This window comes from Grampus griseus, assembly GCF_964374135.1.
Source record: "Grampus griseus genome assembly, chromosome: 1".
Classification (NCBI taxonomy): Eukaryota; Metazoa; Chordata; class Mammalia; order Artiodactyla; family Delphinidae; genus Grampus; species Grampus griseus.
This window is the reverse complement of record NC_139017.1, coordinates 25,138,735-25,164,272: the sequence shown is the minus strand read 5'-3', so window position 1 is coordinate 25,164,272 and position 25,538 is coordinate 25,138,735. Positions and strand designations below refer to the sequence as shown.

At 39.5% G+C, this 25,538-nt stretch overlaps 1 protein-coding gene across 2 annotated transcripts in view; it reads right to left on the bottom strand.

Annotated features, from left to right (window-relative positions):
* Positions 1-25,538, bottom strand: part of SMYD3 (SET and MYND domain containing 3) — a 711,390-nt gene that overhangs the window by 274,083 nt on the left and 411,769 nt on the right. The window contains exon 6 of one of the 2 annotated variants that reach the window (XM_082676889.1): positions 10,769-10,828. The exons of the other annotated variant lie outside the window; for it this stretch is intronic. Within the exon in view, the coding sequence (XP_082533015.1) occupies positions 10,769-10,828 (60 nt within the window). The remainder of the gene's footprint in view (positions 1-10,768; positions 10,829-25,538) is intronic. 2 annotated transcript variants of the gene reach the window in all.

The following is a 25,538-nucleotide window of genomic DNA, read 5'->3' as shown; positions in this document are numbered from 1 at the left end:
ATCTTCAGAAAGAAAAACGGAGCTGGAGGAATCAGGCTCCCTGACTTCAGACTATACTACAAAGCTACAGTCATCAAGACAGTATGGTACTGGCATAAAAACATAAATATAGATCCATGGAACAGGACAGAAAGCCCAGAGATAAACCCACACACATACGGTCACCTTATCTTTGATAAAGGAGGCAAGAATAAACAATGGAGAAAAGACAGCCTCTTCAATAAGTGCTGCTGGGAGAAATGGACAGCTACATGTAAAAGAATGAAATTAAAACACACCCTAACAACATACACAAAAATAAACTCAAAATGTATTAAAGACCTAAATGTAAGGCCAGACCCTATAAAACTCTTAGAGGAAAACACAGGTAGGACACTCTATGACATAAATCAGGGCAAGATCCTTTTTTGACCCACATCCTAGAGGAATGGAAATAAAAACAAAAATAAACAAATGGAACCTAATGAAACTTAAAAGCTTTTGCACAGCAAAGGAAACCATAAACCAGACGAAAACACAACCCTCAGAATGGGAGAAAATATTTGCAAACAAAGCAACAAAGGATTAATCTCCAAAATATACAAACAGCTCATGCAACTCAATATCAAAAAAACAAATGACCCAATCCAAAAATCGGCAGAAGACCTAAATAGACATTTCTCCAAAGAAGACATACAGACAGCCAACAAACACATGAAAAGCTGCTCAACATCACTAATTACTGGAGAAATGCAAATCAAAACCACAATGAGGTATCACCTCACACTAGTCAGAATGGCCATTAGCAAAAAATCTACAAACAATAAATGCTGGAGAGGGTGTGGAGAAAAGTTAACCCTCTGCACTGTTGGTGGGAATGTAAATTGATAGAGCTACTATGGAGAACAGTATGGAGGTTCCTTAAAAAACTAAAAATAGAACTACCATATGACCCAGCAATCCCACTACTGGGCATATATCCTGAAAAAAACGTAATTCAAAAAGCATCATGTACCACAATGTTTATTGAAGCACTGTTTACAATAGCTGGGACATGGAAGCAACCTAAGTGTCCACTGACAGATGAATGGATAAAGAAGATGAGGCACATATATACAGTGGAATATTACACAGCCATAAAAAGAAACGAAATTGAGTTATTTGTAGCGATGTGGATGGACCTAGAGTCTGTCATACAGAGTGAAGTAAGTCAGGAAGAGAGAAACAAATACCGTATGCTAACACATATATATGGAATCTAAAAAAAAAAAATGGTTCTGATGAACGCAGGGGCAGGAAAGGAATAAAGATGTAGAGAATGGACTTGAGGATATGGGGAGGGGCAAGGGTAAGCTGGGACTAAGTGAGGGAATAGCACTGACATATATACACTACCAAATGTAAAATAGATAGCTAGTGGGAAGCAGCTGCATCTTGCAGAGAGATCAGCTTGGTGTTTTCTGACCACCTAGAGGGGCGGGATAGGGAGGGTGGGAGGGAGACGCAAGAGGGAGGGGATATGGGGATATACGTATGCACATGGCTGGTTCACTTTGTTGTACAGCAAAAACTAACACAACATTGCAAAGCAATTATACTCCCATAAAGATAAAAAAAACAAAAAACAAAATCCTATAAAATATTTAAAATAATCAGAATAAAATTCAAAATTACTCAACATATGAAGACAGAGGAATAGATGATCCATTCTCCAGGGCAAAATGCGACCAGTGGAGGGCTTCCCTGGTGGCACAGTGGTTGGGAGTCCACCTGCCGATGCAGGGGACATGGGTTCCTGCCCCGGTCCGGGAAGATCCCACATGTCGCGGAGCGGCTGGGCCCGTGAGCCATGGCCGCTGAGCCTGCACGTCCGGAGCCTATGCTCCGCAGTGGGAGAGGCCACAACAGTGAGAGGCCCGCATAAGGCAAACAAAAAAAAAAAAAAAAAAAAAATGCGACCAGTGGAGACCAACCGAAGATGATACATATGTTGCAATAACTAGATAGGAATATTTTTATAACTATGCCTAAGGAAAGAAAGGATAATATGCTTGTTATAAATGAATAAATAGGAAATATCATCAGAAAGTTAATTTTTTAAAAACCAGAAAGAATCAAATGGAAATTCTAAAAGTAAAAACTTCAGTATCTCTAATAAAAAATTTATTGGGTAGCTTAATAGCGGGTGGCAAATAACAGAAAAAAGTCGGTAAAATCATCCAATCTAAAGAACAGAGAGACTAAGATTCAAGAAAACTTTAAAAAGCCTCAAAGACTTGTGAGGAAATATCAGAAGGCCTAACATGTGTAATTGGAGTCCAGAGAAAGAGCAGAAAGAGAGAAAGGGGAATAGGGTGGGAAAAGTTACTTGAAAATGCAATGACCAAAACTTTAGTAAATTTGGTAAAAGAAAAAAAACACATTCAAGAAGTTTAGCAAACCACAAGTAGGATAAATACAACACCCCCCGCCCCCCACATTTAGGTATCATACTCCATCTGGTGGTAAAAAAAAAAAGGAACGAGAAAATCTTGAAGTAGCCAGAAAAAATCATATTACATACATACAGGGAAACACTGATAAAATTATTTTGAGGGACTTCCCTGGTGGTCCAGTGGTAAAGAATCCACCTTACAATGCAGGGGATGCGGACTCGATCCCTGGTCAGAGAACTAAGATCCCACATGCTGCGGGGCAACTAAACCCATGAGCCACAACTACTGAGTTCATGCGCCTCAACTAGAGAGACTGCGTGCCACAAAATACAGAGACCATGAGCTCTGGAGCCTGCACGCCACAACTAGAGAAGAGAAAACCCACATGCTACCACTAGAAAGGACCCCGCACGCCACAACGAAAGATCCCGCATGCCTCAATGAAGATTCCACGTGCCGCAACTAAGACCCAAAGCAGCCAAACAATAAATTAAATAAATAAATAATAAATCTTTTTAAAAAATTATTTTGAGTTCTCCTTAGAAACTGTGAAGGGTAGAAGGCAGTGGAACAATATCTTTAAAGTGCTGTGATAGGCAAATAATTGTCCCCCAAAGATGTTAAAATCCTAATCCCCAGAGCCAGTGACTGTGTTATGTGGCAAAGAGAATTAAGGCTGCAGATAGAATTAAGGGTGCTAATCAGCTGACCCTAAAATGGGGAGATTATCCTGGATTTTCTAGCTCGTCCCAATATTATCACAAGGGTCTTTATAAATGGAAGAAAGAGGCAGACAAGAAAGAAAAAGAAATGGCAATGATAAAGCGTCAGCCTGACATTGCTGGCTTGGATGATGGGGCCGTGAGTCTAGAAATGCAGGCAGTCTCTAGAAGCTGGAGAAACAAGGAAGCAGAGCTTCCCTTAGAACCTCCAGAAGGAATACAGCCCCTGCTGGCACCTTGATTTTAGTCTGCTGAGATCAATTTTGGACTTTTGACTTCTAGAACTGTAAGATAAAAGAAACTGTATTGTTCTACGCCACTAAGTTTGTGGTAATTTGGTACAACAACAATAGAAAACTAAAACGTGTTGAGAGCGGAAGAAAACCCTGTCACCCGTAATTCTATATCTAGCAAAAATATTATTCAAGAATGGAAATAAAATAAAGACATTTTCATATAAAAGAAAGCTAAGAGAGTTCATTGCCCGCAGACCTGCAAACTACAAGAAGGGCTAAAGAAAGTCCTTCAGGCTGAAGGAAAATGATATCAGATGGAAACTTCAAATTTCATGAAAGAATGAAAAGTACTAGAAATGGTAGTTATGTGGATAAACATAAAAGACTTTTTCCCCCTCTATATTTCTTCAGAATACATATAACTATTTAAACAAAAAAGTAAAACATCGTATTGTGAGGTTTTTTGAAATATGCAAATACTAACAACTGTGAACATTTAAGCATGTGTATTGTAAACCCTAAAAAATAATTCAGAGGTATAGCCAGAAGGCCAAAGGATAATATTCAATAATTTTTTTTTCCAATTAACCCAAGGAGGGCAGGAAAGGAGGGACAGGAGAACAAAAAACAATAGGACAAAGAGAAAAATATTGGTGAGATGGTACACCTAAAAGGTATAGTAACTGCAATAAAATAAAGCAGAATTTCCCAAAGTAAGTTGGTATGGACTAAATGTTTCTGTGTCTGCTAAATTCCTGTGGTGAAGCCCTAATCCCCAATGTGATGGTACTTGGAAGTGCGGCTTTGAGACGCAATTAGGTCATGAAGGTGGAACCTTCTTAAATGGGATTAGTGCTTTTATAAGAGACACAAGAGAGAGACTCTCTTTCTCTACCATGTCAGGGTATGGCAAGAAGGCAGCCACCTGCAAACCAGGAAGTGGGCCCTCACCAGATACTGAATCCACCAGCTCCTAGATTTTGGACTTCTCAGTCACCAGAACTGTGACAAATAAATATTTGTTGTTTCAGCTCCCCAGTGTAGGGTAATTTGTTATAGTAGCCCAAGCTGACTAAGACATAAGTGATAAGTGAAAAAAGTGTTCTACCATCGTACAAGTTTAAGAAACATAGGGATAAACAAAGTTAAACAAGTTTTTTTTTTTTGAGCAGAACTTCTCATCCTTTAATATGCAAATATACACTGGGACTCTCCAGGGGTTATACCACCCAAGCCCTGTACCTTGATACCATCACTTAGGATTAGTTTTTCATGAAAAATACTTTTGGCAATGGCATTATAAAGTCTCAGCAGCAATGATCTCATTCATCCATTCCTTACCAATATGGTCATTTGCATAAGAAGTGGTATGAGACACACTGGCAGATTTAAACATGTACACAAACACATACATCCATTAAAATGTCTTAGTTCTCTACTTTTCATTCAATTAAAGAAGAATGAAACCATAGAAAGAGACACCAAAAGGCAAAATAGCAAATCCATCTTTAGTTCCGCTGTGTCCATTCACAACTCCCACTTTTTCTTTGAAAAGCTGAAGAAACAACTGAGCTGAGACTTCATGTCCTACATATGCAGCCAAACAGTGTTTGTTTCTTCAGTGTAATCCACCCACTTACCCACACTGAAAACACCCAGGGTGGAGAAACACTACGTTAGGTTTCAGGGTCTTTCCAATAGATCCCCTTTTATTCAGGGCAGAATCAAATTTGATTCAGTGTAACTCTTCTGGGTTTAAGACAAACTTCAAAATCTTAGACTATACTGTATGGTTGATTACTATATAAACTAATAATTTAAGACCATAAATGGTATTGACTAAAATACTAAAAAATAAGCCAAGAGTATGTCAGTCACTTGCCCTTTTTGGCTCCTTTATTTGAACTGCTTCCACTAGCATCCTATAATTTTTGCCATGGTCAAGGCAGAAAAATGATTTGTCTTCCCTTCGGTCGAGGTAAAAACAGAAAAAAACACTATGCTTCATAGTGAGTCTGCATTTATTAAATGTATTTATTGTAACACTATTTATTGGCAGGTAAGGACAGATCCACAGATGACTAAGACAGCCCTCATCTTCTAGGACTTAAGTGAAATACCTACGCTATATACACAAACAGATAAAAAACACGTCTGACTGTCATATGGAAGCAGATATGAGGAAACATTGTTTCTAGTCAGAGAATCAGGAGGAGCTGGTCCTTGATGAGTATTTCAGAGGTGAGATCAGAGTGGGGAACCTAAGGTAGAAATAAGAGAGCAGAGAAGTGTAGGGCATTTGAGCAAAAGGCAGGGGGGTAACCCAGTATGGCTGGAGTATACAGTGGACACAGGTGAAAGCTGTGTGAGAGAGAAAATGCTGGATATGTAATTTTGGGTCTTGACGCCGAGCTAAAAAGCTCAGACCTTACTCGACAGGCAGTGGGTTCACTGAAGATTTTTTTTTTAAACTGTGAATTAGCATGCTTCTTTACTTACAACAAATATTCTTTGAGAGTCTACTGAGTGCCCAAAACTGAGCTAACAAGTAAGAGTACAAAACTGAATGCCACAAAGTCCCTCAAGAAGACTATGGTCTAGTGTGGGAGCTAACTGTGTAAAGATAAACAATTTCCAAAGCAGCAGTGTGCAGAACAGACTGTAATATGGCTCTGCCCAGCAACTAAGGCAAGACTGGGATTGCCTTACCCAACTCATGCCCTCTGGGCGACATGTAACACAACATGCAAAACTGAGTAATTTAAAATAATAGAAAATAAAGGAGAGACTAGAGGAATCAATTTTTGCTGTAATCAGAATACCCATCATCTAGTAAAAGATCATAAACTAGTGCAAAATAACACCACTAGCCTGAGAGAAGAAAGAGATTTTTTTGTGGCAAAAATTATTGCAGAAACCTCTTTTGCACATGCTCTGGTGTTCCCTTCTTGTTCTGGTGATATTCTCATTTTAAAAAAGGAAATAATGGTTTGTCAAATGAAAACAAAAACTAATGTTTTCCCTTCTTTAAGGTTTCAAAATTAGCTCAAATAAAAATCCATATTGCCAGTGCTCAATAAAAGTATATCTCGGCAGCTTCTTTTAAGTGTCCTCCATAAAACAAGCAGGAGATACACTCACAAACATACACACACACTTTTTTTTTTTTTTTTAATTTGAGATAATGTAAGTTTTTTTTTGGTTTTGCTTTGTTTTTTTCTCTAAAGCATCTGGGCAACTTTCATTTGAGACATTCAAATATTTTTTCCCCAAAACACTCCTTATTGGGCTATTGTTATCCCAATTTCACTCTTAGAAGACAAGGAGAAAAAAAAGGAATGAAATGAAATGACTTAATGACTCAAATACCACACAGACCCAGATGCCCTCAATTCCCAGTGTTCCCTAAGACGGTCATAGTTTATTTCTAACAACAACAATAAAATGAACTCTTTTTTAGCTGGTTCCCCTCTACCCTACAACTATGATATTCTCTCACCTCTAATACTATTCAGTTCACTTTAGTCTTGAGAGTATATGAAGTCCATCCATCGGTCAAGTGGGATACTCAAGTCCCAATGAATTAGCCTTTCACTCATTCACTTAATATTTATTGCACACTCTATGTCAGACCTATGTTTGCTTCTAAAGTTATAAAAAATTCATAAGATAGGGTCCCCAGCCTCAGAAAAATAAAAGAATACCAGGGGAGGCAGATAAGTAAACAGGCAATTTCAATACCATGGGATAAGCACTCTAATTAAAGAGAGAATCAGGACACTATGGGAGCATAAAAGTGTAGAAGCTTATGACCCAGACTGGAGAGTGCAAGGAAAGCTTCATAGAAAAGGAGCCAATGGGGGACTTCCTCGGTGGCGCAGCGGTTAAGAATCCGCCTGCCAATGCAGGGGACACGGGTTCAAGCCCTGGGCCGGGAAGATCCCACATGCTGCAGAGCAATTAAATCCGTGCGCCACAACTACTGAGCCTGCGCTCTAGAGCCCACAAGCCACAACGACTAAGCCTGCGTGCCACAACTACTGAAGCCCGCGTGCCTAGAGCCCGTGCTCTGCAACAAAGAGAAGCCACCGCTGTGAGAAGCCAGTGCACCACAACGAAAAGTAGCCCCCGCACGCCACAACTAGAGACAGCCCGCGTGCAGCAACGAAGACCCAACACAGTCAAAAATTAATTAATTAATTAATTAATTAATTAAGGAAAGAAAAGGAGCCAATGGCCATTGTGGGTGTGATTTCAGACATGCTCCTGCATCACTGAGAACATGAATTTTCTGAACTGTATCAAACTCAAGGACACCACCAGCCGTTCTCAAAACAGTATCTGCTAGCAGCTGCAGCGTTATGGTCTCAAGGTCTCCCCTTCTAACTATGCAACCATTTCGGGCCCCAACTAATCCTAGCTTAACAAGCACCCTTACTTCATGCCAGTTCCAATCCTAATTCTTCACAAACAATTTATCTAACTTTGTGGTTTCTGCCTTTGTAATTCTCTCCCATTTTGTAATTCCATGGAACACAATTCACGTGCTTCTTGAATCTGTGTTTTCCAGGGTATGGTCCTCAGTTTGGCTCAAATAAAACTCCTTTCTGTTCCTATTATAGATTGTTTATTGATTATTTCCACTGACAAATGTGATCTCTAATGACTCACCACAGAGCAGTTTAATGCCCAAATAATTACAAAAGAATGAGAGAGGTAGAATAAGAAAAGGGATGATCAAGTAAGGAAATAGACAGTTTGGGAGAGGGCCTTTTCAGACCTTTTGGGGCAATTTGGAATATTAGTGCTGCACAGGAAAACACAACTGCAATAATCCTTAAATTATCTTTTACTTTCTTCATCAACTCTTAAGTCAGTGCCCTAGCAGAACCTTACCTTTGTAGGAAAAGTCCTTTAAGAAAGCTGGGGGATCTAGAAGGAAAGAGAACTATTATAAAAAGAAAGATTATCAGGGAATCTTTTCTTCTTGCCACACAAAGGGGGAAATCCTTAAGATATCTTGAACTTAATGTCCAAGTTCAGTGTACTCTTTCGCTACGTAACACACACCTTTATTTTACCATGTTTCTTGTCTATCTCTCAACTAGAACGTGAACTCCGTAAGGACAGGGAGCTACAAAAGAGATAACATTTCTTACAAGCTATAAGCACAGTTAAATGTAGGACTTTTTTTTTTTTCCTAGCTTCTGTCTCTTAATTACTAGTGTGCCAGCTGAGAATTGAATACACCTTTCCCTTTGCTAGAAAAATTTTTAAATAGATGTACTTCTCTCAAGTTGGCCTAAGGGCCAAATTGAGCTCCTGGATTTTTGAAGAGTTCCCTTCATACAGAATTAAAGCGCCAAGCCAGTAACACAGCTGGTCTTGCTTACATTTCAGATTAAGTCAAAACTATTAGCCCTTTCTTACTGGGTTCCAAGTTCCAGTCCTTGATCCAAACAGATAAACAAACAAAAAAACAGACAAAACACAAAGGTCACAATTTGGTATCTGCTTAAGAATCACATAATTCAATATAAATCAAAGCCAAACTAAACAAAAACCTTTGTTAGGAAAAATTATGAAAAACTTGGAAATAAGGATAACTGTGTGTCCTTTCAAGGTCAGACTGGATCACTGTCTCACAGGCCCAATCAAGGATTATTTAGCAGCGTAGGATATTGCACCTTGGTGTGGCCTACTATTTATTATCTAGCAGGGTCTAGACTGCTGTTACTTGTTAACTTGTAGATTTTTGTCCGTAGAGATGCAAATGATTGTTCTGTGGTAGAAAGATAACCCCAAAGATTACAGTTTCATTGCCCTATAAAATAATAACCCAATTTACTAATGTTACAAGCTTACTTCGGCATTCTGTAAGTGCTTATGTACACTTAGCCTCTGGATTTGGGGGAAATCAACTTTACCATGCTGTTTGCCACACCCATTAGGCAAATGAAGTTATGACGCGTTCACTTTGTATTTGTATGAGAATCTTATTTTCATGTATTTTTTGAAAAATACAGTTTGACGTCTTAAAGTTTTGATATACTTTCTCCTCAGATGCCTACAGAATGTAGGAAAGGTAAATTGTTACCGCCCTACCACTGGCAACGAAAGAATGTAAATCAATTGCATTATTCATTCTTCAGCAGGCTGATTATTGATCCTATAGTGCTACTGTTGAATTATTTACTTAAAAAGTCTAGTAAGTAATTACAAATTATCAGTGACTATCTGTATTCTTTAGTGTACACTATTTTACCCCTAAAGATGCACATTAATATTTTATGATGAGAGTACCCAGAAGAATACATGAAAGAGAGTACATATTGTTGCTAAATGCTGCATTTACCTGTTTTCCTCCCAATGCAGCCTTAAGCTGTATTTACACTGTACTTACTAAAGAATACTGCATTTTCTCTTTTAAAACCACCCTATTTTATCTTCCAGCAAAGGCACTGTTACACCTTCTATAGTAACTCTTAAGTACTTCAATACAGAAGTATCACAGTGTGATTTATGTTTTAGTGAGTTTCAATTCACACCCAAAAGGTATTAGTTAACATCTCAAGTACTTTAATGAGGAATTACTCCAGAAGTGGTTAGTTACAATCTGACACTGCTCACTATGCCTCAGAGCCAGAAGTAGCTAGTAAAAGGTTTCAAATATCTTTGTCTCTGGTCAACCTTAAAAGGTATGTTAATTTGCATCAAAGATGATAGAAGTAATTTTTCCTTGGTGGAAACCATGAGTGTTTAAGACATGCATATGGATAAAAACAGTTTGTAAATAGGTATCTTTGCTTTGCATGAGCAGGGTATGAGAATCTAGCCTGTCCAATGCTAGGATAACCATAGGTTCCAATTTGCGTGGTATAGTCCCGGTTAACACCACTTATTCCAGAATAATTACTAACAGCTCCTCCTTTTATTCTCAAAAGTATTCTGGCTTGGACAATAAATTATATGGACACTGTACAATATAGCATACGCTTCTTAAAGGCCCCCTCTATTTAAAAATACGTTGGAACCTGAATGGACTTTTGTCAACCAACTAGGTTGAATAGCTGAGTCCTGAAGCTAAAATACCACTGCATCTACCTCTGGTGAACGGTCGTTGCAAAGTGCTTGTTACAGTACTAAAAGGACAAACTTCAAGAAGTTTACAGAACAGGCAGTGTGACAATTTTTGTGCCTGCTTGATAATAAATGTTCATGTTTGTGCATGATCCCGTCTGAGACCTGTTTTCATTACAACACACTGCCTGGAACTGCCTGCAGGTGACAAGACCGTCAGTTCTCATTTACCTCTAACTGCTGGAGGCTACAGACATATTTCCAAATAATCAATAACAAATAAGTTTGCTTAGGTCAGTCTGCAATAGATATATACCTTGAGGACGTCATGACGTTTGTCACCGCGCACATGCCTCTGAAGACCCTGGAAAGAAAGCTGAATGGCAAAGTAGTGACGTGAGAGGACTGTACATTTTCAAAAAAGTACAGCGAGGAAGGCAGTAAAATGCTTCAGTCCCTGAAGCAACAATACGACAAGGACAAACAAAAGGAATTAAATACGTTAAAAACTCCAGCTCTGGGAATCAAATCAAACTCTGAGGTGGAAACCTTGTGATGAGCTGGATAATAACAGACTCAAATACAGCACAAATGAAACACAGCGGAACTACCGATAAGGTTTATAAAAGGTCATCTAAGGAAATGGGGTTTTCTTTCATGTTAGAGGCTGAAGTGCTTCTCTCCTTCCCTCCTAGGGCTGCAGAACACCTCAGAAGCAGTGCCAGCGGCATCGTTCACTCACTTCTCTTTACTCTCCTCTTTGCTATTATTACCTATAAACATGGCACAGTTTGCGCAGATGTGTTTTAAAGGCAAAGGTACTTCAGTACTTTTACAGCTTTGGAGCACGACACAGAGAACCAAAATGCATCCAAAAATTCCTCAGTTCCATCAACTTTTAATCACATTCTGTTATGGCAAGTGTATTAAAGCTGTGTGCTGACACAAGGCCTAATCTGACATAAATAAATATGAATATGTGTCTGTGTATAAAATCATTAAGGATATTGCCAAACACAAGAAGAGGAATAATATAAATGCAACTTACTTTTAAAAAGCAAAACACATCAGAGGTATAGCCTAAGAGGCGTTATCATTGATTTCCTTTTAAGTAGATTCCAACCTAACTAAACACAACCTAAAATTCCTCTCAATACACTGATCTCTAGAGCTGAACTTTGAGGTGGAAATCTTGCTTACGACTGGCTTAGGCAATAATGACAAGCTCTGACAAGCTTTTTCTGGTCAGGACCCCAAGCAAAGCCTACCAGAGCTGCTTGCCCAACTCTCACCCATGTGACTGGGATCAGCGTCCCCGGGACTGAGGTTGTGGGCACAACCAGAAAAAAGTAACCAATCATGTGGAACTAAAACTAAAGGTAAATGGGGTTAGGGAATATACAAGATCCTCAATGGCAAAATATTTCCTGTTAATATTTGAAAAGAAAAATTGAGCATTTTTGAGATCTCTCTTAGGAATACCTGCTCAGCACAGACTAGCATAACTTGATGTAATACACTGTAAAAAACACCTTTTTCGTCTATCTATATGAAAGGGAAAGAGAGATCAAGAAAAACTAAGTAAGGAAAGAAGGAAAAGTTTATTGAGCATGTACACTTATTAGGCATCTTTAAAATATCTTCTTTAGTTTAATCTCATTTTAAATTAGCTACTTTTGTAACTTATTTCTCAGACAGGCAAATACCATTATCCTCAGCTCCCAAAAAAGGGATCATTAGCCAGCATACCTTAGAAGGATGTCTTTTTCTTAAGAGTTAGTGCTTTCTATAGTGCACACGATGTCAATTTTAACCATTTTGCCAACTTCAAGATCATATAAGCTCTTGAAAATTTCTTATGGCTCAAATGTTTTTAACAAAGGGATAAATCCTCCACATATTTGCTAGAACAAACATCATAACTGAATGAAAATGGAGAGATCCTCAATATCAATACCCTCATATGAATGAACAGTAAGAATTTCTAAGAATATCTGTCTGCCCCTGCCGCGATCCAGACCTTCAGTGGACCTAGGGAAAAGGAAAACCACGTGACTGAGAAGCTCACATCCCCATCCATTCATGGACACCACTCTCAACTAGCCCTAAATTTTGTCTTGCAGTTCTAGCCTCTCCATTCTCTCATGACTATTTGAGGTCTTTCTGACTCTCCTCAAACCCAAACTCCCCATTTACCCTGCCTGCAATTCCCAGCAGATGAATGCTTGTCCTGTATCTCAGAGCAAATAGAGCTTTTGGCCAGAAGTATCCTCAAATTCTTGCCACCAAATCCACAAGTCCATTTGCCTATTTCCAGATGCATCCTGCTATCCTTGTTTTAAGGGAATTAGAATCTTTTGCTACCTTTTATCACTTGTCCAATATCTTTCTTCCAACACTAGACTATAAGCCCCATGAAGTCAGTTGCGTTGCCTTTCTTAATCATCTCTATATCCCTGGATTCTAGCACATTTGGCATGGACTGATTAGTCAATAAATATTTGTTGAATGAGTAAATAAAAGAAAGATTTCCTGGTGTCTCCTTTAGACTTCAATAGTTGCTTTTCTCCTTTTGAAACAATGGGAAAGCAATGGCAAGGAAAAAAATCTGAGGATAGAGGCTCTTAGAAAGGTCGCAAGGGAAAAAAGTTTAGATAGTAGTTGTTTTCTGTGGCATCCATGACACTTTTCTCTAAACAAGCAAAGGGTTCTATACAAGCTACTTTTACCCACTGACACAGCAACTCTACCTACAAATATGACATGACTGTACCTGCTTGTGCATCTTGATTCTAATTTTTAACATGCAAAACAAACAAAAAAAAAACCCCTCAATTTGGCAAAGTCGAGTTCCAACATCGCTGTGATTGCAAGGTTAAAGTACCAATGATCAGGTCCACTCTGGATTCCACACGATGATTTAAACTGGAGCCCTTCCAAACGTTAATCAAAACAGACTCCCAACTCTGACTAGACTTACAGCAAGTATATGTTTAAATTTAAACTTAAAAAATAAAGTATCGGTTCTAATCTGTTTCATACACTGACTTTCTAACTAATGCCATACTCTTGTTCCTCTATGGATCCCTTTGGTACATGAGCTGCCAATTTCTGAAACCTCCAATGCAGACTGTCCCTATCTAAGGGAGGGGCCGTGCACATTTTCAGCAGGAAATGCACATCTGACAAAGCCCAGAAATGCCACAGGAATGTAACCCATGTAAAAGCACATAAATATACATGCACACACATGTACTCTTCAGGAGTTCTCAAAAGTTGAGAGGAATGAGAGAAATTTCACAAAGTAATCTAGTTAAAATTTTATTTTACCCAAGAGGTAAGTCTGAGGAGACTGGTGATTGCCCATTTCTGTTTTGAGTACGACATCACAAAATGGTTTTTTTTTTTTTTTTGCAGTACGCGGGCCTCTCACTGTTGTGGCCTCTCCCGCTGCGGAGCACAGGCTCCGGACGCGCAGGCTCAGCGGCCATGGCTCACGGGCCTAGCAGCTCCGCGGCATGTGGGATCTTCCCGGACCGGGGCACGAACCCGTGTCCCCTGCATCGGCAGGCAGACTCTCAACCACTGCGCCACCAGGGAAGCCCACAAAATGCTTTGAAAAATTAGCTTTGTATAGGCCATAACATACTTCCTACATTGCATCCCATTTTAATAATTTCAAAAAAGCTTATAATTTCTACAGGAAGGAGTCACATGTTTATTTTATGAATATGATGACAAACTGAAATTATAATGAGGCAATCGTAGTTCAGGCATACAAAAATGGAGTCGGGTGGCCATTGAGGATCTGTTCTCAGACATGTCCCTGGGCCACTGGAAACCTGAATTTTCTCTGAACTGTATCCAACCAACCATACCTGGAACAACATCCACCAGCTGCAACTTTATGGTTTCAAGGTCGCCCCCTTGTAACTATGCAACCATTTCAGACCCCAACCAATCCTTGCTTAACAAGCACCCTTCCTTCTTGCCAGCTCCAATTATAATTCTTGACAAACAACTTACATAACTAACTGTGGCCTTGCAACTTTTGCCTTTATAAGCTTCTTCCATTTTGTAGTCTGTATTCATGTGCTTCTTAAATCTGCGTCTCTTGGGCTATAGTCCTATCAAACCCCAAATACGTGCCTCTTTATTGCAGTCAGGTCTCTATTTCTGAAGTTTTGGTTAACAAATCTATATGTCTGTGTGCATTCACACTACATACATATATGCTATGTCCAGAAGAGCTTTAACCACATTGTTGGTTTCAGAGGTTTTTGAATCCTTGGACGACTGTGTGGGTAATTACCTGACCTTATTTGAAATTTCAGTGCATAAAGATTATATTTCACTAGTACATTCCTTTCTCCTAGAACTAAACATTAGGCACTGGGAGTTACATTCTCCATGTCCATAAATAATATGATACTATATTTCCTAGTATGTATTTTAATTGTAAATATCTGATCCAGAGAATTATTATTTTAGAAAGGATGTATATCCAACTCATCTATATTTCTAGTTGGAATCACTTAAACTGCCCCAAATCACTTAAACTGTTCCTTTAAGGCCTCCAGAAAGGAATATTTCCAATTTTCATAAAACTTTCACAGAAGCTCACTGAAGTTATCAGCTTCCAAAACCATTCCCATTTCACCTGATCATGATGTTCACATCTTTTGTACACCCATGAAAATAGGCTTATGACTATTCAACCAAAGCCTCTGGTAGAAAATGCCCCTTCATCTTCAGTAGTAGTAAAGGCATTGAGGAGTCCAGGAGATGAGTAGACACGATGATAGACTTTTACTGACCACCTGTTCCCACTCCAAATGCCAGTCACTCATACATACATTGTCTCATCCTCCAAATCGCTGAGTTTCTATGGTGCTGCTATTGAATACCTAACTCTGGATTAGTAGACTTTTTTTTTTGGCGGGGGTGGGGGCGATGTTTGTATAGGGAGATTGGGAGAAATGTGGGTATGGAAAAATTTTCATTTCCAATTCCCAGTGGCTGAGACTAAAAAAAATCTAGTCTGTTTTTTTCCCCTTGGTCCTGTAGGAGTTGCACTCAGAGAGTCTACTGTTCCATCTACCATTGGATAAGGAATTATTTTCCCATCAAAGAAAAGGTAAAACTGTTTCAAATCAAGGCTTAAACTGCAGATTGATAAAATATTAAAGTTTAAAAATTTTAGAAAAATGCATATAAACTGCAAAACTGACCAACACACAAGCTTTTGCATGAGCACTGAATGGGTCCTAAAAGAAAGAGAAACCAGTTCTAGAAAAAAAAAGTTAATCCCATACAAGAGGCTCTTCATTTCTAGCCCCTCAGCGACAGCTACAAGTTGATCATTAAATGGGCACTGGGGAAACAGAGAGGATGCGTGCTCTTTCTGAAGAAAACCCTGACGTCAGCCAAGAACTAAAATCAGTTCTGGCTTCACACTGGGAAAATGTGCTTTTAATTTGGCTGTGGTTGTTTTCTCCAATGGTCAAGGAGAGTATGCTAGTGATTTGTGCTTTGGCATTTCCATTGCACACTGACAGGCAGCTCTTTTTGAACACATACTTGAGTGATTTAGACAAAGCTCTGTGTATGACTGTAGCTTCAGCAGAAATCCTAATAGTTCCTGGAAAAGCATGTGCTCACCGAGTGAGATATAGTGGCAGCAGACATGAGTAATTAGTTTGGTGCTAACTCTGCATCAGAAATATTAATTTTGTGCTTCAAATGCTACTTTCAACTTTAATTTCAAGGGATATTTATATCAACCTCAATGTTCATAATACCTGTAACCTTTCTATCGGGCATGGAAGACCGAACAGTGAAGAAAACAGGTGTTTTAACCAAGTTATCGCTGTTCATCACCGGCAAAACTGGTAATAATCACAGAAACAGAGATACCTGGATACTTCCTCTCATCATTTAATACATTTTTTTCTTTAAAAGCGTATGCAGGGCTTCCCTGGTGGCACAGTGGTTGAGAGTCCGCCTGCCGATGCAGGGGACACGGGTTTGTGCCCCGGTCCGGGAAGATCCCACGTGCCGCGGAGCGGCTGGGCCCGTGAGCCATGGCCGCTGAGCCTGCGCGTCCGGAGCCTGTGCTCCGCAATGGGAGAGGCCACAACAGTGAGAGGCCGGCGTACCGCGAAAAAAAACAAAACAAAAAAAGCATATACAGTCATTACTCATCTATGTTATACAAAATTCTGTCCTAATTATGCATGTGATTTATTCAAATCTTACTTTAAGCATAAAAGATCAATTTAGATGAAAGGCCATGTGTGTACTATTATACTTTACTTATGATAAAATGTGATTAATTAAACTCCATAACTGTGGAGTTCATCTTACTTTTTTGGGGTTGCAGTCATTTTAAATGTTTATTTTTTTCCAAAAGAGAAAATGTTGAAATAACTTCAAAATCCTTACATGGCCCAGTGCAAACTTAAGCTGCTGTTTAAAATTATCCAAGACCCATCAGATAAGAGGAAACCACTGGAGAACCAGGAATAAACACATTCCTACTTTTTGGGGAAAAAAACCTGTACATTAAAAATTTGAAGTTTCTAACACTAGAAAACAGTACCTTTGAGCAACAATTTTCTAGTTTATTTTTAAAATTCCAACAGAAATTATATCAGCATGAGGATAAAGTTCTAAAATGTTATCGGAGGATGCTGTGCCTATTTGGATTCATTTAAAACGTAAATAAATCTCATTTACTGGCATTTTCTCCTCCTCCCCCACCCCAAAATTTTTTAAAAAGAAGAAACACACAATCTGTACAAATTTCTGGTTTATGTAAAGTATGTGTGGTGTGTGCCCTGTCACCCAACATACGTTCCCCATCAGGACAGGGGCAGGACCGTTAAAACACCAAAACCCACTTACTTAACTACAAGGAAGGGAGCTTCCAACAGGTCGGTTCCCACTGGGGAGGAGCTGTATTCTCAAAGCAGAGACTTCTCCAGCCCCCATCACAGGGGCAACTGCCTGGGAGAGAGACCCCTAGGAGTACACAGAGGTTTTAATAGGCACGCTCTTTCTGGCCACAGGAAAAATACTACCACGAAGGCTGGTGATAACCTTATAATGCAACCAAGAAAGAAAGAGAAAGGGACTCAGATGCCAGGCTCTGAGCTGGGGCTTTCCATACGCCACATTCTCTAATCTCCAATCTAATCCCCACACTGACTCCACGCCGGGGTCACAGCTGTTGGTCCTAAGCAGCCTTCAATATGTTACATAACGTTCCTAAGCTCACGTAGTAAGAAATGGCACAGTGAAGGCCGGAACATAGGCGTTTCTGCTCACTGCACCACACTGCACCACTTACATCTGCGTAACTGTGACTTAGAGTATATGTCTGGATACTTGGGCTTCCCCAGGTCGATCCTCTAGAGAGGGTTTTCCCTCCCACAGTCTGTAACTTTCCATACTTTCAGACCTCTGGTTTGTCTGAGTTCAAAGAATCACCCTTCATGGCTCAGGCACGTACACAAAGGTCCAGAGTAATTGTTTTTTCTTTTCCAAAACAAAACTTACAGAGCTATTTCTGGCTGTCCCTTGGGAGCTTTAAAGTCATACACCACATGAGTCACACCGCATTTCTTCAAGTCTAAGTATCCCCCCACAAATACCAGAAATTTGTTAACATAGCGCACTGAACACATACCACGGTTCCCATTTTTCACATCTAACCAGCAGCAAAATCGACTGAGTATTATGTATTCCACTCTGGTTCCTCCTTGCCGTACCCCACTCCCTGCCTTGGTTAGACTTTTCTCTTCTTTGGCCTTGGGTGTATGCAGGAAGCGCCTTATTGGTGAGACCCCTCCCCCATCAACGGCTTCTCCACACTACAGCCAATGATCCTCTTCTACTCGGGCACCACCCTCTCCAAACAGCCTTTTCTGGTCTCTCAGTCCTCCCCTGGCCTTCTAAAGCCCCCTGTACACATTATCCTATCACTGATGCACAGTATTGTAATTTGATTCCTTGTCTGTCTCTCTGTACACCATGGGCTTCCCGGTGGCTAGCACAAACTTGACATGCCTGTCCTTAACAGGAAGAAAAAAACCTAAAAACATAGGTATGAGAAGAAGGAAGTACCCCACAGTCACTTAGTATCTCTTAATCTTTCTTAGGCTTCAGCTATTTAATAGTTCATTTAACAAATACTTATTGAACTTAGACTTTATGCCAGACGCTCTGCTAGGCACTACAAGTAGAGAGATGATTAAGACACAGTGCCCTACAATATGTAAAGGAGTCAGACATGCAAACGTAATTGTAAGATGGTAAGGTAAGCACAAGGTTCTCTGAGAACACAGACTGAGAAGACAAATCATGCCTAAAGATTTGGAGAAGACTGCACAGAAACCTAGATGCCTGGGCTAACGACTGTCACACTGGTAGTTCACCAGCAGGAGACACAGGGAAGGGCATACCGTGAGACCAAAATCACCAGTCAAATCAATCAAGCCAATAACAGAGCCTTGGTGAACCAGCTCTGAAGGAGGAATGACCTGAAACATCAACTTCAATCCTACTGTTATTTTCATACATCCGGACCACCATTAAGACTCCTTTTAAATAAGCTAAACATTCAAAGATAGACACCTTCTATCAAACCATGATTATAGTAGTATTTCCCCAAACTTAGTGAAAATTATAAAATATTTTTCTATATGAATACTAGAAAGGCAATGCTGTGAGGATTGACTAAGCAAAACGTGTGGATATCAAACACCACCTTCTCTACAAATGAGAAGCGGAAGCATCTTCTGTATAAAAAAACACCCCAAAATGTTAAAAAATAATGTAGAATATATATATGCACTCATGCTTATTTCTATTGGCTCAAGTGTCCAGAGCTGCTTTGTGTCTAGAGCTTGCTTTCTTCAATCAGCAAACTCTGAGCAAACAGAATAGACAACCTGAAACACTAAACCCTTAACTGGCCTTGCCAGAGGACTTAGCAGAAGCTCGATGGAGATGGCCTCTTATTACCCCCTGGTCAAGGCCTCTTTGCTGGCAAAATGTGTAACTGAATAAACAGAGAGACAAGGTCTGCAATGCCTCAGCACTCAGAAAATTATGACAGCGGGAAGAATGAAGATCTGAGGTCTCAATACTTTAAACAGGAATAATCTTTGAGGAAATCTGGCAACCTCAGTCCACTGCATTTATGGGAATGCTTTCTAGATACTCTGATTAATATGAGTACTCTGAAGCAGGACCACAAAGACCCAACTAGAATACGCTGTAAACCAGAGCCTCAGTCTCCAAATAAGTTAATAAGCGTCTACTGGCCTGAGAAAACAACGTATATGAAAAAGATACCAGAACCAGCTTTTGTTGAACAAAGGATTCATGGCTCTTGCAAGTGTTTATTGTCTAAACCGTACTTCCAATTACATGACAACAAACACAGTTTATGAGAAGAGACACTTATAATAACTGCCACATGACCTGCCCATCTTACCAAAGGCAAGAAAAAGCTGGGCTCTCTGCTAGTGCATGAACACTTTTTATCCAAGTCTTTGATTTGTATGTGTTCAATCCATTTTCTCATGCATAATCCAGGCATCTAAGGAGTTTTATAAGTACCAAGCATAGATACACAATTTAAAGTCGCCCTACTGGGCCAGTTAAACGTTCTTGCATTACAAAGTATTCATTTCTTGAGTTCTTAAATTTGTGGGAAATTTATAAAACATACGAAAAGATAGTTTTTCAAACAAAGAAACATCATTCTGATCTTCTTCTGTTTTCTCCCCAGGAACAGAATTCATTTCAACCCATTTCCTTTAAACCCACTGTTTTCCTAATTTGTGCAAAGCACTGAGCAGAAGTTGGGAGGGGGTGTAAATTATGGTGATTCCCTGTAGTGCGCTGCACTCTGGGTGAGTCCAACCCTCTGAAGGGATAACAAAGGCAGGAAGTGCACAGCAAGCACCAGGCCTGCCGAAATGGTTCCAAGACGGCTCACACTGGGCCCCAGGGGAGCCTCTCCACTTTTCCCAGGCCAGGTTCTCTCCATGTAAGAAAGGCCCCCCATGCTGCCAGTGTGCCTGTGCAAACTCTACTGGCCTGACCAGAGTCTCCTGGAGAAGCAACAGGTCTTTATAACTCCAGGGTTCTCAAACAGACATGTCTAACTCCCCATCACTCCTTTCTTCCAACCTTCAAATCCAACTCCCCCTGCACCACACCCCAGTTCCAACCAGTACTTCCCACTGGGGGGGCGGCTGTGCTACTCCACGGGATGCAGTTACACATCCCTCCCACTTGACCATCCACCTCCTGACCTCGCATATTAATATGAAGTGAAGAAATATTTGGTGTCCGAGACCTAGCTCACCTTCTTAGGCACCTGCACTGACCTTCCTTGGAGACAAGCCTAGTCTAGTTGGCTTTCCTTAAGAACTTATTTCTTTTTCAAGTATGCTTCTGTGATTGCAATTATATGGAATCAGAATTTTAGTTTCTATTACATTTTATAGACACTGACTGGCACTAAGTTATACCTACTTGCTTTTCCACCATCCTTATAATTTTGTTTCTTTTTGTTATAATCTTGTTTTTCCTTCCTGTATCTACTTATTTCTAAATAAGCAGTGTTTGTTTCTTTTTGTTATAATCTTGTTTTTCCTTCCTGTGTCTACTTATTTCTAAATTACCATTAGACTCATTTTAATATTTTATTTGTATCAAAAATATGAATAAGTTACAAATATATGCCCTCAAAAAATAATAAGCAATTGGGGGAAAACTATATCTACACACGCATCCAAACAGACAATATAATTCAGTGCAAAGTTGTAAATCAAGAACAAGAAAGAAGACGGGATTAATTCTCAAACTACTGGTGTTCATATTCATTTGCTTGCTGCATGCCAATAAGCATATCTCAAATATTCGCTCACTGCCAACCTAAGAAAGCCCTAAGTTAAAAGCATTGTATCCGTGACTTGAGATCTTCCAGGTATCCTGCACATTCGAGAACTTACCGTCTTAAGAGAGTTCATGAACAGCCAGAAACACCAACCATAGACTTTAGAAGAAAATACTTTCTATTTTGTGAACTTAGAGCCCACTGTTTGAACATTCAAATCTTAAAAGCTAATAAATAAGGAGCTATTATTTTCTTTTTAAAATATCTCTTTTCAAATTGCCCTGGAATATTTTGTATGCCATTTACAAAATAATTATATGCTGATAACAAAATGTTAGGAAAATTTTCATGTTGAGTGGCTTATTTTATCTATATTTTTCTGAATTTTACATTAAGAAACAAAAGTATATTCATCACTTAGAATATAACACTGTATTTTTTTAAACAGCTTCCCTTGTCCTATTAAAATAGTTTTTAAATTATAAAAAATTTATTATACCCAACTTTTTAGGAACATTATTACATAAAGACAGGTATGTGTGTGTGTATACACACACCTGAACTTGAACCCTTTGATGAAAACATAAACACATACGCATAAGTCTTATACATAAAAACGTTAAAATATGAAAAAAGTTCCAAAAATAACTAAAATGCCATTTGCCAAACTATTTCCAAGCAGTCTCTGAGCAAAGAAAAGTGGAATTCCAGCCAACCTCTTCCAACCAGTCTCAGTCTTCAAATAATACTAGAGATCGACAAAAATTTTCAACTAACAGATTTAGCCTGTCTGGTTTTGCGGGACTAGTGTGTTGAGAACAAAAGGCGGTAACTGCACAGTTCACATGCTCTGGAGACGGACACTGCCCTCGCACCCTCACTGGCCAACAGTCTCTAAACAAACGAGGTGGCACCAAGCCTTCGCTTATCAAAACGTCTGATAAACTACTTTTCAAGCTCTTCATTGATGTGAAAGAGAATCCGTATTCATCATTCACTGCTTGTTACGTAAACTGTCTCGAAAGAGTGTTGACAGAGCCTTAAACCGTGAATCTAGGTCCAAAACAAGTACTTAAAGACTTCAGCAAAAAGTAGTTCTTATTATTAATATCCTTGGGTCGAATAGGCAAATTATTTCCTCAGAATAACATTCAATTTGATCTTTATTTTGGCACAAACAATTATTCTGCCCCACGGCTGGCTGTGAAATAAACAGCTTTCTCTGAGTTATTGGTAAAGGGCTAGCAAAATTCGACCACGTCATCTCCCCATCTGCCTCTCTGTGGCAACAAACTGATCTACGTGCAGCAAATAACTACAGCAAAGCTGTCTGTTCAACAGAACAGAACATGCCTCTAAGAAACAATGGAGCAATTACTGAAAACGAGCACTAAAAACTGTCACCAGTATCCACAATAATAAAGCTTTAAACCCAAAAAGATGTAAAGAAAACCTACAAGTCATTCTGGTTTGGTCCCTGTGGGGCTATGAAAAACTATTGTCTATTAAACACTGATTCACCAACAAGTGGAGGGAAAAAAATATAAAAAAAAATAAATTCCAACAATTATGATGTTAATAATAATTTCATCTGCAGGAACATTCAGGAAGTTGATTAGATGATCCTAATGGGTGATTTAAAGTGAAAGGAAAAACACCCTTAGCATAATTTAGTAAGTTCTTCAGACTGAAGCATCTTCAAGAGTTTCATGAAAGACCTTCTTTAATAGCTCTTTCCAGGTCCAATTAACTTGTTAAATGCCAATTCTCATTACCTCATCAGAAATCTAAAGCCAGCCCTTTCTGATTAAATCATTAAATAACCATTAACAGCACAATGTCTAGTACGTATTTATGGACAGTCCAACACAGATAAGCAGCTTGTAATTTTTCATGCCAACAGAATAGAAAAGCTGGAGTTTTTCTCCAGTTAATAAAAAAAAATCATAAATTTGTCTTCAATTTTGGGATGCACTAGGTTACATTTACCTAACATGTCATCCTTCCTAACTGTTTAGATTAGCATAACCTTTTTGTAGACCCTCAATACACAGTGCAGAAATGTTGATTAGCAGAGAGTTCATTTACATGAAAACCCAGGTTGGTACTGAAGAAATCAGAAGGCACTTGTCAAGTGTGAGCTGCCATACCTGCCAGTGTGATGAGTAAAGTCACCCCACTTATGAGTCACTCAAATGTCTGCAGACCTCCGCTGGGCAAGCACTACACTGACAAGCACTGCCAGCGTCAATCCTATATTAACACTCACTGTCTCCACAAATCTGCCTGCAACCTTCACTTCCCCACCTCCCAGGCTGCGTGCTGCCCCTGAGGACTGGAAAAGCCTGGCTCAAGGAACCAACAAGCATACCCAGGAGTCTGGTTCAAAGTTCAAGGTTGTGGGTCTTCCCTGGTGGTCCAGTGGGTAAGACTCTGTGCTCCCAATGCAGGGGGCCAGGGTTCGATCTCTGATCGGGGAACTAGATCCCGCATGCATGCTGCAACTAAGAGTTCACATGCTGCAACGAAGAGCCCAAAGGCCGCAACTAAGACTCAGCACAGCCAAACAAACAAACAAACAAAAATACTAGTAAAAAAAACAAAGTTCAAGGTTGTGCCCACCCTCCCAAGACAGAGGACACCTACCCACTGGACTGTGAACAGGTCAGCTCTGCTGCATCCTCTTTCCTTGGACTTTGATTTCTTGTGTTTGTGAGCAACCTCAGACACTGACCCTCTGAGAGGCTGACTCTGAATCTGCAGAGGAGGATCCACAGGTACTCAAACCTCCTTTGCTTACAATGTTATACACAGAACACTTCTGGTCTCTGTGTACCTTTTTTATCCCCATGAAGCCTTACAGATATTATCATTGAGAAAACAAAATAAAACAAGATCAATAAAAAGTACTATTTAACTTACACTGTAGGTCACTATGCTGAATGAAGCAAAGGAATTATTAAGTTTCAGTCTCTTCCAAAAACCAGATAAATTGATAAAACTTATTTCAATGAATATGTTACTAGTAACATTTTGATTTTTTTAGTTGAAATAGAGTTGATTTACAATGTCAGTTTCTACTGTACAACAAAGTGATTCAGATATATATATATTCTTTTTTAATATTCTTTTCCATTATGATATGTCACAGAATACTAAATGTAGTTCCCTGTGCTATACAGTAGAACCTTGTTGTTATCCATTCCATATACATTTTGACATTTTTTATGGATTAAGAAGCTTGTAACGTGACGTCCTGTCAACTACTTCTTGAGATGCTAGGGTTGGTTCTGCTTAGATTATACTTCTATTCAGAGGCAGCCAAAGATAAGACTGACTGTGAAAAAAAAAAATAATTGCAGGGACTTCCCTGGTGGCACAGTGGATAAGACTCCGTGCTCCCAATGCAGGGGGCCTGGGTTCAATCCCTGGTCAGGGAACTAGATCCCACATGCATGCCACACTAAGAGTTTGCATGCCACAACTAAGGAGCCCATATGCCGCAACTAAGGAGCTGGTGAGCTGCAACTAAGGAGCCCGCCAGCCACAACTAAGGAGCCCATGTGCTGCAACTAAGGAGCTGGTGAGCCGCAACTAAAGGAGGCTGCCGGCTGCAACCAAGGAGCCCGCCGGCCACAACTAAGGAGGCTACATGCTGCAACTAAGGAGCCGGAAAGCTAAAACTAAAAAGCCCACAAGCCGCAACTAAAGAGCCCATAAGTCACAGCTAAGGAGCCCTCCTGCTGCGACTAAGACCTGGTGCAATCAAATAAATAAATATTTTAAAAATTGCAATGCCAGTATATCTTTATATCTTCCAATTAAGGGCTAACATCAACAAACAGGAACAAATATAACAGTATCACATTCATAACAATGGTTTAGTGAAGACAGGGTATTATCCTTTAAAAATTGTTAAAAGTATTACTGGACTCTGCCTATTTATCCCTACCTCTTCCAACACAAGACCCGAAACAAAGTGGGCTCCTTAAATCTCTGCCAATACCCATCCACACGTTCTACAAACTAGCAGGGAATTTCCCTGATTAAATGCTACTTGCAGTATTTTTAACTTACTCTAAATCATCATAGTACTTAAATACTTAGTTTATATCTTTTCATATTTTAAAAATATGGCTTATATAATTTTCATAACGATATTTTATGTGTA